Raw genomic sequence first — 13,564 nt, forward strand, 5'->3', positions numbered from 1 at the left:
ACAATCTCTGATAGAGAACTTCCAGATGAGTTGCCTTCTGTCTCTATGGCATATTTCTCTAATGGCAACTGGCATCCTACACCTGTCAGACCAACGCACACAACAACTCATCTCATGATCCAGTTTATGTTGTAACACAGACTTGAGATAATGATGGAATTGCTCTTTGTAATGAGTCCCTGGTAAGTATTAACTGTAATGTTCATCTTTCAGGCTCAATCTTTGGGTTTTGGGACTTTGATGCCACAAGAACAGCACATGTATTAAGTTTTTCCACATGTAATGTAATCCCCCTGAGGATATTTTCTAACTAGAATATAAAACAAGGCTCCATCTTGCCTTACTTCCATCAATCTACATTCTGTCATGTCGATCTATTTTTAGGACAAGTTGCCTACTATACAGTAGTTAGAATAAGACATTGGTCAGACTGCTCTGCTTATTTTTGGCACATTACTCAAATACAACAACAAACTAAAGGAAGGAGGAAAACTGATGCCATACTGTGAGGCTATACATGTACTGTATATTAAAAGCACCAATGCATCAGTCTGATCCAATCTGATTTGTGGTGTAAAGGGCATTTAATCTACTGACAATTACATACAGTATATATATATATATATATATATATATATATATATATATATATATATATATATATATATATATATATAAACACCAAAGTCATTAGGATTCCTTACATTTTAATGGCTGAGACATTTCACTAAAACCCTAGAACCCCAAAAATGCCAACCTCATGGTGGCTACAGTATAAAGGAAAAGACAGGAGGCTACATCCTCTACCTGTTCATACCAGATTTGCACTACTACACTACAGTTTTATGTTTTATACTTCTATCTATTTTTATATTTGTAAGATTTCTTCTGTCTGTATTCTCCTCCTCCAACTTTTTTTTTAATTTAACTTTTCAAAGAGTAACTGTGCCCAGTCTATTAATCCTGTTTGCCCAGCCAGCTAGTGGTGGCAACATGCTTTTTTCCACACCCTGTGCAGCAGTGCTGTAGCATGGCACTATGGTACCACTCTACATCGCCAGTTGGCTGTGGTCACAATTATGACAGACCACACCTGACCACATAGCTATGATGTTGGGTGTATACCTTTAGACCAACAGAGGCCAGTTCAGCTGTTTTTCCTCCTTCCAAAAGGAGTGTGGACTTTTTCTATAGATGGTAATTAGAGAAGACAGTGAACTAAGAATGCTGTTCTCTAATTATCCTACAGAAAAGTACAAGATTAGATTAGGTTGGATTACTATACAAAAAATACCCTAACTGCAAAACTATAAACGCCGACTCATGCAGATTATAAATGAAGGGTCAACAGAATTGTTAGATTTATCTTCAGTTACAGGTAGATTAACTGGACTTCAAATGACCCACTGAGAAACTACGCAGCCCATCAAGCTTCAATAATAATAATCCTCTTCTCCGTTGATCTCATGATGAAGAGATGAAATAAAGGGAGAGATAACAGCTATCTTAAGGATTTACAGGCTTCTAACTGTGTAGGAGTGAATGGGAATCGGGATAAAACAAGACTGGCCAGTAAAATACTGTGACACAAAAGCAGCTGTTTAACCTGCCTATTTAAATCTGTCAATACAAAAACCTTAACAAAGGTTTTGACTCCATCAAATCAGAATTAAGAGATTATGAATATTCATTTCTGAATCAGAAACCAAACAGAAAAAACACATAAAAATAATAGCCTAAATAATGCTGTTCTAGTGAGTTTTATTATTTTAACACTGAAAGAAGGTGTTGACACACTCGCTAAATGCCTGCAGATCATTTTTTTCTCATTTAATCAAGGTTTATTGTTTTATCTTTGAATGCAGACACATATTGCAGTTCATCAGTAATCTGATGAATTTAAAAAATGTGCTTACTCTGCTGCTTTGCTCTGCTACTGGGGGGAAAAACATCCTTAACAAACCAGCTGTCTCAGCGCATCAGATGACATTTTCATAATATCGAACAGCCAGTAGGAGAAATGTGACTTCATCTACAGTATTTCTCATAATACCGAAGACCGAAACATCAGCAGCACCAACGTGGAAGGAGAGAAACGTGAGGCAGAACGCAGATTAAATATTGACCATCTTTTAGAAGAGCAGAGAGCGTGTGCACAAGTAATGGCATACATTTACAAAAGATCCGTGTTTATTTTTAGAACACACGCTCGGAGGGGCTTCTCTGTACTTCTCTGCTCTTGTGTGTTTTGTTGTTGTATGTGTGTAAAACAATTTGTGTATATGGGGACCAGTTATGATAGAGTGAAAGACAGACGTACAGACAGATGAAAGTGGTTTGCATTTCTACACGAAATACACGCACGCACCCACGCACGCACGCACACACACACACACACACACACACACACACACACACAGTCACATCAGGAGCACATCTTTCCCACAGGCAAACAAAGCAAAACGAGGAGGTGAATTAAGATTTAGGCAGCACCATCATTTGCATTTTAATTAAGCAGCTTGTGTTTGTCCCCTCCCCTCATCTGGCTGGGCCAGGGTCTCTGGGGGCCACTTGTGCTGCTCTGCTCCTGCATGCCTCCACTGAACAAACCACAGGTTTTCACTACTGTGTACACATGGAGGGTAAAAAAAAAAAAAAAAAGTGACACTTCAGCGCTCCTTGAATCGTCTAAATTTCAGGTCAGATCATAAATCAACAAAAGGGTTTCCCGCACCCGTAAATCATCACTTAACTCTGAGAACGGACAGATCAACACCATGCTAATGTTTGTAGACTCAGTGCTCCTTTGACATTTCTGACTGTTTGAACAGCTACTACAGAGCGCTGTGTGCAGCCAAACAAATCTTCAACAACAAATATTCAACACTTAAATTAACAAAAAGAAAGTTACAACTCATTAGTTCTGTAAAATGTGTGAGCCCAGTATCGCGATCAGCCACTAAAAGCTACTGTATAAATTTAATAAATAAAATGTTGCCTACACATATCCTGCACTCATCAAATTTGTGTTCACACAAATCATCACATCACACGAATAAAAAATAATGAGGGCAACTCCTTTACTAAGTTAAATCATCAGCGCTTCCAAAGGCCCGAGTTCCCCTTTGGACATCAAAAGGCACAGAAAAGTACAGTTAACACTGTAACAATGTTAATGTGCACAGACATTGTGGAGCGGTCAGAGAACAGATTCAGCTTCAGCAGAGCGACCATTTAGGAGGGCGAGGGTGTGCTGACTTGGTAACTCAAATTACTTGATCATTAGAGATATTAAAACAGCAATACAAACACATCTCTATTAGACGTGATTACATTTTTATTTTTGGCTGATGCTTAGTTTAAGCATCGTTCTTCTTATTAAATGCAACATCAGCTTCCCAACTTTCCAGGTAAAGACAATCTTTTTTTTTTTTAAGGTTATTCTTTGGGGCTTTTATGGCCTTTTATTGACAGGAGAGCTTGAAGACAGGAAAAGGGAGAGAGAGGGGGGATGACATGCAGCAAAAAGGGCCACTGGTTGGACTCGAACCCGGGCCCAAGGACTCAGCCTACATGGGGCGCACACTCTACTGGGTGAGCAATAGAGGTCGACCCAACGACAATCTTTTGAAGCGAGTTATTTGTCGCAGCTCCGACGATGACATGTAGACAAAAACCTCAGGCATATTATATACTCTAAAGGTATGATATAATGAGCCCCATTGATTTCCATGTGCTGCTTTCATGTAGCCATAATAAATATTTGATGACTGGTGTGGAGGTCTGGACAGACTTGGATGGAACTGGGGCCTGCGGGGATAGGAGGGGGAAGTGTGTGTGTCCGGGTGAGTGTGTGTGTGTGTGTGTGGAAAGGGTGCGGTAATGACCCCCCTGTGAGCAGAGGGAGGAGCCGGCACAGCCTTCTCCATTTATGAATAATTAAGTTGGAATCTGACAGTCAGAGCAGACCGGTGGCTCATTACAAAGCATTATGTACGGCAGTGTCACGCAAGCTATCAATCAAGAGGTGTCCATTCATGTGCGTCAAGTCATCTCCGGGGATGACAGAGACAGTGGGGGGTAGGTTTTGAGTGTGTGTGTGTGTGTGTGTGTGTGTGTGTGTGTGTGTGTGTGTGTGTCTTTGCGTTAGGGGAGATGGAGGGATGGGAAGCCACAGGAGAGAGACAGAGCAAACAGAGAATCACCCTCAACTAGGCAACCCTAGTATGACCATATAAGGGCATGGGTTCTGCTTTAGGCTGCAGATTGGCGGCTCCTGTGCACTCATTTGGCAGCGACTTCATGGTCATTTAGAAGGCGGGGTTATGACATCATCATGCTTAACACCAGAGCTGGAAAGAGAAGGGTACTCTAAAAATACTATTATCTTTACTATCAGCTGTCTGTAGAGCAGTGGAGGAAATAGATTGCTTTGTATCACCTTTGAGTCTTTTATTTTATTCTGTATGAATCAGAATTTGATGTATTGTTATTTGCTGCCGTTCATTGTCATGTTGTCAGAGATACATTAAAACAAAAACATTTCAAGCCACAACACAACATATATAGATGTTGTAACCCACAACAATCCATGCCTATCAGCTGTTTGAAGAAGAGCATGACAATATGGTATAAAACTGGGCTACATATTGGGGCTCATCACAACTCATCAAATGTTATGTAAATCTCACCTCTCCCTTCTTAACAGTCATAGACTGCCGTCGGGGTGTCGTCTCCTCATTGATGCTGGAGAGGAAGTTCTGGGAGATCCGCAAGGCGTCCTGCAGAAGCGGGTGGTCCGGGTGGCTGGTGGGCGTGTGTTTGAGCAAGTCCTGAAGTACAGTGGTAGATGGAGAAATATTAACTTTAAACCAGGTAAAAAAAAAACACATAAGGTATATGTATGAACAATTCATATTATTATTTGCCATTCTTCCTCTCTTTAATTCTCTTTTCTTTTCCTTTTTAGCTTATTAATGCATAAACCTCTGTCTAAAACAGCGTATATAGGTTATTACTTTTTCATAGAGGCAATAAACTAAGCCCTGAATCCTAAATCGTAAATTGTCAAATTAAGTTTAAAGACAGTCTTTATCTATAACTTAACTATCTTATCTAATACTATTCAGCATTGCAAAAATATTTCTTTATAGCGACATGGGTTTGGTACTGATGGAGAAAATGTTGTAAAGATCGTGATGGTGACAAAGCAGATTTGTAAGAAAAACATGAAATAAAATACAGTTGTTGGCCGGTTGGGTTTTGATCACCTGTGCCATGCCTATCAGGGTTAACTTGTGAGCATAACAATTTGTGATGTGACAATATTAAAATGTGTTGCTGCTTTAGCGCTCAGTCGTACTCACATGAAGTACCAATGTGCTGCGAGTCACTCTGTCCACTGGTTTATATAGCAATGCTGTACATGAAAAAGGAGAGAAACCAGACTGAATTACTATAATATGCTATATGTACATATTTTAATTTATGTATATATTTTAATAGATAGAATTAAGTGAACACTAGCACGATGTGATATGTGACTGACCTTCTAGAGAGTTCTTGGCCGTCTGGTCCTTAGAATCCTTGGGGCTCCTCACCTTCAGGTTCTGTTTGGAGACAAAAGGCAGGTTCAAAGAGGAAACCCCTTTTAAAAAGACCTTTAAAAAACAGTTTAGTATGGTTCAGCCATATGCAAAAAATAGTGAGGTTATTATCCTTGCTCAAGCACTGAGGTCATGCGCTTCCAGATTAATTATGCCATTCTCAGCAGCTTTTCCCCCCACCATCTTGCTTAGATGGCTCAGAGTCATACATCATTACTTAGGCCATTAACAACCACCGATGATGAATTCCCCATCCTGCATGTAGACACCAGCCTCAACGCTAACTGGTAGAGCTCATAAAACATAGACGAAGACTGATGGTGTACCAGAAACTGCTTGAAAAAATGTAGGAGCAGTGGTCTGTGTGTAGGTGATACTGAGCTCAGATTTTCCTGGTCAACGATGAGAATGAAACCAAGCAACGTTCCTCTGCATTGTTCCCAATTTAACTGATGTACACACATGTAACTGAACAAACACGCACACACAAAATTGCCTCTGGCTGCATTTGTAAAGAAATATTCAGCAGTACATGCAAATTTAAATGCAGGGAAATGTTAAAAGCTGCGTGGGTGAATAATGGGAGAGCGTTTTGCAAGTACACTGAATCAGGGACAAAACTGTTAAGCAGCCGCAAAATAAACCCTCTCTTTACAACACCTTGTCCTAATACCACATAATTTAATACTCTGCTGCAAGTCAGTTATCTTCTTTGTCATCTTTGTGTGACCATGTGATGCTGCCTTTCTCTTACAAACTGTCCACAGTTGGGCATGTTTTAATATATATATATATATATATATAAATAAATATAAATTAGTATACAGCTACACACGCCCAACTATTTTAACAATAGCAAATCAAAATGAGAAGAAAATGTTGCACATAAACAAAGAAAGTGTGCAGAAACAGGATATCGTATAGTATAGGCAGGAATTATGGAACTCCAACAAAGAATTACGTGTAATGTTGGTGAAAATCACATCTGTGATAAATGTTCAACTGAACATGTACTTGTGTGTTGTCCATATCTAAATTAGATACAGCATTGCTCCACACATCAAAAACTTGTGAAACTCAATTGGATAGGTTGCTGGTATGTAGGGGGTTAAGTGTCTGACTGAATGATTTTACACAGTGGTTAAATGACCCCATAACTGAGAGATCACAGCCTCAACTCCTGCAACAGCTTTGAGGTACAGTAGGAGCTAAACCAGTAACTGTTTCCAATTCCTTTCCCACATCTGGATTATCACTTTTAATAAAAACAGGTATTTCAACCCCTTAGTTGGTGTTGTTATCCATTCTTTCCTGTCTGCTTCTTACCTCGGAGATTTCAGCAAACTGTGTGTTAGCCTGGCAACACTTCTCCGCTGTCTCCACAGCCAGTTCGTAGTTATCCACAAATGCTCGGTAGACTCCAAGCTGGCTGGCCTGATGGAGAGAGAAGAGAAACAGAGGAGGTTGACATATTGAAATGTTGGTCAGTAAATGTGATTTGTGAAGAGCCTGCAATCCATCCTTTAAATCCAAAAAAATAATAATAATACAGTGACAGTAAACTCTAAATGAGCTTCTATATAGGAGAAATAAATAGCTGGTGGACAGCATTCCCTGTGCTCTCAGACAGAACAGTTCAAAGACAGAGGTGGGAGGATGGAGGATGGAGGAGGGAGGATGGAGAAGGGAGGATGGAGGAGCTATGAGCGAGGATGGAGGCGCTATGAGTGAGGATGAAGAAGGGAGGATGGAGGATGGATGGAGGAGCTATAAACGAAGATGCCTTTTCTTAACTTCCAGCACTTTCCTAAACGTCATACAAACTGCAACCTTGCTGCTGCTCTAAACATAAGACCAAACTACTTGAAATAAGTAGAAAAAAGAAAATGCATTAGAGAAACACAAGAGACATTGGACAGCCAGACAAATGGAGGCACAGCAGCATGATGTAGCATGCTCTTTATGGCCAGTCAGTACAAATACCTTTGATTGAACTGTTATTATAAAGCCTCCATTTTAAGAAATATGTATAATTGTGAAATATTGGACATCACAAATGAAAAGATAAAATAAACAGAAACTGCAGTAGTGGGATGTATAATCGTTAAAATTTCATATCTGAGCTTTAGTCCAGTCAGCTGCATCTGAGAAACCGCATATGACTCACAGACAATCAAACGAAACAACCAGCAAATAAAAGACACAGATCACGGTCACAACAACAGCATGTAACCACGGTGCACCTTCGCAGCCGGGCCCGTTTCCGTAGCAACCGGCGAGACCTGCACTGTGGCGGGATGAGTAATTAATGATTGGTGTAATGGAGGCTATGAAAGCACATTTAGGAAGCTGGATGGCTGAATAAAACTCTGCCTGCCAGTGCTGCAATCCATCTCGAAGGCGAACAAAGGGACAATCAATTCTCCTGAACAAAAGCCAGAGGAGAAGAGAGTACAGTGGAGATGGGCTATGTGTGTAAAGTCAAGAACCACACAACCACCCACACCCACAAGCCCCCCCCCCACACACACACACGTAAATGATTACCTTTAAAGCTCTTCATGAACTATCATATTGCTATATTTCAGACCTTTTAGCCCCATATGAGCCTATGTGGAGCTTCAGTGATTTGGGCAGATGTCTTTTCCAGAGAACAGGCTTAAAGGGTAATCCAGGTTTATTACAACGTGGGTCCTACTTTCGTAGATCTAGCCATGATTTCTATCTGTTATAGCAGCATTTTACTCAGCATTGAGATCTGGCACCATGGCAACAAGGCTGTAATAAAAGTCAACAGGGTGAGAAACGAGCGGTCAGATGATCAGACTCAGGTTTAGCCAGATTATCTAAATCTTTATTTGGAGATCGAACCAAAAGTGAGTCCACCCAAAAGTTGATAATAACCGCTCATTGCACAGGAACACTCATGCACAACTGCGGTAAGTACGGGTAAGTAAGTGCGGGTCAAATTCGAAACAGGAAGTTGGTCTGTAAACTATGATCGATGTAAACAATTACCAGTTTGTGTCTTCGTTTTCTAACTGACCTTCCTTTCCTATCCGATGGTAGGCCCAAGTTGCAACAAAACCAGAATGAATCTTTAAAACTAGGAGGCTCAGAGACTTTACAGTCAGGGCCCTGAGGCACTGGAACAACCCACGGCAGGAAATAAGTCTGGCTGAGTCAGTGCTTGTATTGTTGATTTTTAATTTGTTGCCTTGTGTATAGCACTTTGTAATTAGATTAGACTACAAATAAAGGACCACTACACATCTATAAGCCAATAACTATTCTTTTCTCAAACTGACCCCATTCGTCCCCTAACATCCTATTTTTAGGCACAACCCCTAACCCTTCTCACATGCCCTGATCATTGCTGTCATGGGGAGGTGTGAGATTCAATTCTGGCAGGAATGTGAAGTCAGTTTTCTAAACAAGGTTTACAGTTGTTATGTTATCGCTGGCTGACAACATGTGTATTGTAGTGTTTGGTAGATCTTAAAAAGTCCAGAAAATCGCCAAGAGCCACCGTGAAAAAACACAATAAACACACAATGGAAATGAGTACCTCTTTTGTTAACAAATAACATTCCTAACGTGTGTTTTACAAATACTCGATGAATTTCAGGCAGGAAAATAGTTAAAAAATGGATCTACAGTGTTTTGAACATACAGTACATCTGCACACTATGAAGAAGTAAAGTTGAGGAAGGCGAGGAGAAAAGCAATTTTCACAATCCTGCAATCCTGTGTCCTGCCCTGGGCCACACAATCTGCACTACCGCGGAGGCCATTCAGAGCATGACAGTTTGACTGTGGAGAGAACAGAGAGCTTGAATGTCTGCCAGCCACATCCACCGAGCTGCACACAACACCGTGAAGGCTTACAGAACGTGTGGCTGCAGCTACAGTATCATAGTGGAAAATGGCTTTGGGTGAAAATGCTTGGGTGTTTGGATTTCTCAGTTCGGGATTTGTCCTGTGTGAGAGTTTGCGTGTAATCCATAGCAGAAAACAACATTAAGAAAACAGCCTCATGGCAGACTTCGGCCATTATACGAGAAAGCTGGATTTAGCTACGGTACTTGGTTTGTAAGGGAGTTTAAGGAGACTGAGATATTTTCTTACACAGGGAAAAAAGCACTGTTTAGTCTACGATAATATAATGATATGAATAGACAGAATTAGAACAGATGACACCCTTCATTTGCCAGTAGAGCAGGAGTCTACAGCTATGCTGGCAGACCTGTGAGTGCTGCTTTGAGCTCAATGCTAACATAAGCATGCTGACATGCTAACAATGCCAATACCAACATGCTAATGTTTAGCAGGTATACCATGTTCACTATCTAAGTTTAGCGTGTAAGTATGCTAACATTTGCTAATTAGCACTAAACACAAAGTACAGCTGAGTCTGATGGTATCATCATCAATCCATCTCATAGTTGTTGAGACATTTCACACAAAACCTCATGGTGGCCCAAGAGGAAAAGTCAGAATAATCAAAGTCATTAAGCTTCATTATGGGGAAACATGCAAAATTTAGTTAAAGTGAAAATTCGGTAGGCTTCGTCCTCTGGAGACCACGAATATCTGTACGTATAACCTTTCATGGCAATCTAGCAGATGAGATTATTCAGTCTGGACAAAGTGGTGGACCAACTGACAGACCGACACGGCCATCTCTGGAGCCATGCTGCTAGCATCGCCAAAACCTATTGTATTTTAATTGTAAAATGCAGTGACCCAAAGAAAACCTGAAAAAGAAGTGACTGAGATATAGATGTGATGGAGCTTGCTGCTGGAAAACAAGACCTATCAGCTGTGTGGACTGGCTGCCCCTCAAACCTTAAAACTTGTGAGAAACAACTGCAAACAAGTGTCCAAAATCTAACATTATTCCACATATGCATGGTCTATTGGTCTATGGTCCAGGATTTATCCAAAACCTGATTTGGTTGCGATTACATTTGACAAAACCAAGGAACAGCCGAGGGGGAAATCAAGGATGTTTCAGCGAATTGCAGTTATCAATCACTGAAATTAAACGTCCCAAACTCAAACAAATCTTAGCAATCCTTCTGTCCAACAACATACTTTCTTCAATGATATAAGGATTCATCTTTGGATGAATGACAAACAAGCAGATGTCGCCTATTCTCTGACATATTGAATAATCTCACAAAATCACAGTTGCCACCTCAGAAGAATGTCTTCACTAAAAAAAATCTTCTGAGCAAAGAACAATTTGTAGGTTGGCTGTGTGAGGCCAAATAAAGGATCATTCTTTTATAAATTCACAGAATCAGGCTTTTTTTTGGTTCTCCATCTCCGAAGAGCAACATTCAAAGCCAGTTTATCAGTTTGCCGGTCTGTCTTCGTGGCGTAAAACCTTCACTTTGTCGCTGTGTATAAAGTGTGTGTCTAGGAAGAGAAGAAGTGTGATTTAGCCCTATTTTCAGCCTTCAAACACTTCTCTCTGACACTCATGCTCATTACCTGTCAGTGACGCTTTGCCTCTTCCTCTTTTCTCTCCGTCTCTTGCCTTTCTTGTTCTGATGTTTTATGATTCCTAAGCCTGTCTGCTCCCCTCGCAGATTTCAGAGTCATTGTGGAACAGCTCTATCAGAGTAGTTGCAGCAGCCCGTATCTACTTGCCTACCCAACTCTCATCCTCTCTCAACCCTCCCTCCCCCCAATCTTTGCCTGTATCACCTCCTTTACTCTCATCTATTCTCTTCCTCCCTCCCTCTCCAACTCCTAACGGAACGGCTGTCATATGAGATTTTTCATTCTTTTCATTTTTGTAGGCACAGCGTCTTCTCTTTCTGACTTTTATTAACTACTGTCTGGAGAGAGGGAGGGAATGGGTCAGAAACTGTGTGAGCGTGTGCATGTCTGTGTAGAAACAGTCTACAATCAATCTCTATTTTACCCACACTAGAACCATGACATCACATCTTTGTGGGGCAGTTTTGTTGGATGGAAAGGCTCATGTGAAGTCAAGAAGCAGTTTTAGGAAGGACAAAATATATATAAACAAGCTTTTAAAGAAATGATTAGATAAAAACTGGATTTTGGCGTATGGCTCCATGACGATAAAAAATACAAATTAAATCCTAATTTCTTAGCTAAGAGAGAAGAGGAGCCTCTTGAGATAAGTTATTAAGTGTGTGTGTATGTGTATATGTGTGTGTGTGTGTGTGTGTGTGTGTGTGTGTGTGTGTGTGTGTGTGAAGCTCCTATTTATAGCAGCTTCCTCGAGACACAAAGCACATAGTGCAGCGATGGCCTCAGCTGCCTGAGGCAGAAAGGCGGCTTTGTGAAACACGCCTGCACCTCCCTCTCTGTGTGTGTGTGTGTGTGTGTGTGTGTGTGTGTGTGTGTGTGTGTGCGTGCACGTGTGTGTTCAAGCATAAGTGAGTCTGAGAGGGGGAGAGACAGAGAAAGAGAGACAGGGAGAGGAGCAGTATTTCGGAGGGAATTAACAAATGATTCATTGTGGGTTAATTGACCCATTGTGAAAATGATTAAATAGACCCAGTGTACATTTGGCCCTGACATCCTTGGCAGAAATTACTGGAGGGAAGAGAGATTGCGAGCGAGCGGCTGTTAAGGAGGAAATAGGAAGAAAAGGATGATTCAGATTCAATTTGTCTAAATTTAAAATGATAAAGAAGAGCATCAGTACTAAAATCATTACATTTCAAATACATTTCTCTTATTGGTTTATTGAATCATGCTAACAGATTCTGCTTCTTAAAGCCTCCCAATTCAAGACACATTATTGTGAATAATGTCACTCTAGCACAGGGGTTTTGCTTTAGGTCTGCGTCTATAGGTCAGGAAATGCAGCTGTAGTACCCTGAATGTCTTCTCTAGTTCGGTCTATTTTTCTGGGTGCCCAATGTTGTCACTTTGATTAGGAGTAAAGTCAGGCAGTAGCATATGCCATCATGGGTACAGACACACAAACTGTAACCCCAAATGCCCCAACCCCTGAACTAATCTCTTTCTTTTTCCTCACCAGTTTCTGGAAGAGGTCCCCGACTCTTTGGTGGTGGCTCCACTGATGGACGCGGGGCAAAAGTCCGTCATAGAACTCCCTGTGGATCTCATAGAGCTCAGGCACTTTGAAGAAGATCGTTTCTATCTGGGCCACAGTAAGCACAGGCTGCGACGTTGTAGCTGCGGCCTTCAGAGGCTTCATAGGCTGAGAGGAACAAACAGTGGAGATAACAGGTATAAATAGGGCTGGGTACCGAATTCAATACTTTTTAGGTAGCAACCGAATTGCCTCTAAAGTGTTGAGTATCGAAAAATGCCTTGTCATTCAATTCCCAATTTCAATACCTAATGAGTCAATCTCATCAGCGACAATTTTCTACCAACATCTAATAATGCTGGGGATTGGCTGTCTAACGTTACATGTCGCGGAGGCAGGCAGGAAAAACTCTACGTTACACAGAGATGAGGCTCACGTAGTAGGAGCAGAAAAAGATTTTTTTTTATTTGTGCCGTAATGTTGTAATTTATTTTTGTTTATAAAATTGGTATCGAAAAACGTATCGTTAAGAAACCGGTATTGAAGTCACGTATTGGTATCGGTACCGGTATTGAATATTTTTGAATGATACCCAGCCCTAGGTATAAAAGTTGCTTTTGAACTGTAAGCACTTCAGACATTACTGCATTAGTTAGTTGCCTTTATGACTCTATTCTACTTCCAGCAGACACAGCAACAATATCAGTCATATTTCTGTCCACATGATGGATGTAAGTCCAATATTCATTCTTCTTCTAGCATTGTTTCAGTCTTCACAAACTCCTCATCTGACTCTTTAGCCACTACAGTAAATGCGCCACTATGTTTTATATACATTCATATCACCCAACCCTATAATGTTTTCATGTCTCTTTCTTTTTTTTAAGTTTGCAATTTGGTTTTGTGTTTTTAT

General features: G+C 40.7%; 1 protein-coding gene across 1 annotated transcript in view; it reads right to left on the bottom strand.

The window, feature by feature from the left end:
- The window catches only part of bcr (BCR activator of RhoGEF and GTPase), an 86,516-nt gene that overhangs the window by 19,028 nt on the left and 53,924 nt on the right, over positions 1-13,564 (bottom strand). Inside the window, exons 4-8 of the mRNA XM_078271871.1 lie at positions 12,634-12,819; positions 6,933-7,040; positions 5,549-5,609; positions 5,367-5,419; positions 4,692-4,832 (exon numbers count right to left, since the gene is read on the bottom strand). Of these exons, the coding sequence (XP_078127997.1) occupies positions 4,692-4,832; positions 5,367-5,419; positions 5,549-5,609; positions 6,933-7,040; positions 12,634-12,819 (549 nt within the window). The remainder of the gene's footprint in view (positions 1-4,691; positions 4,833-5,366; positions 5,420-5,548; positions 5,610-6,932; positions 7,041-12,633; positions 12,820-13,564) is intronic.

Source organism: Sander vitreus, chromosome 16 (genome assembly GCF_031162955.1).
Source record: "Sander vitreus isolate 19-12246 chromosome 16, sanVit1, whole genome shotgun sequence".
Classification (NCBI taxonomy): Eukaryota; Metazoa; Chordata; class Actinopteri; order Perciformes; family Percidae; genus Sander; species Sander vitreus.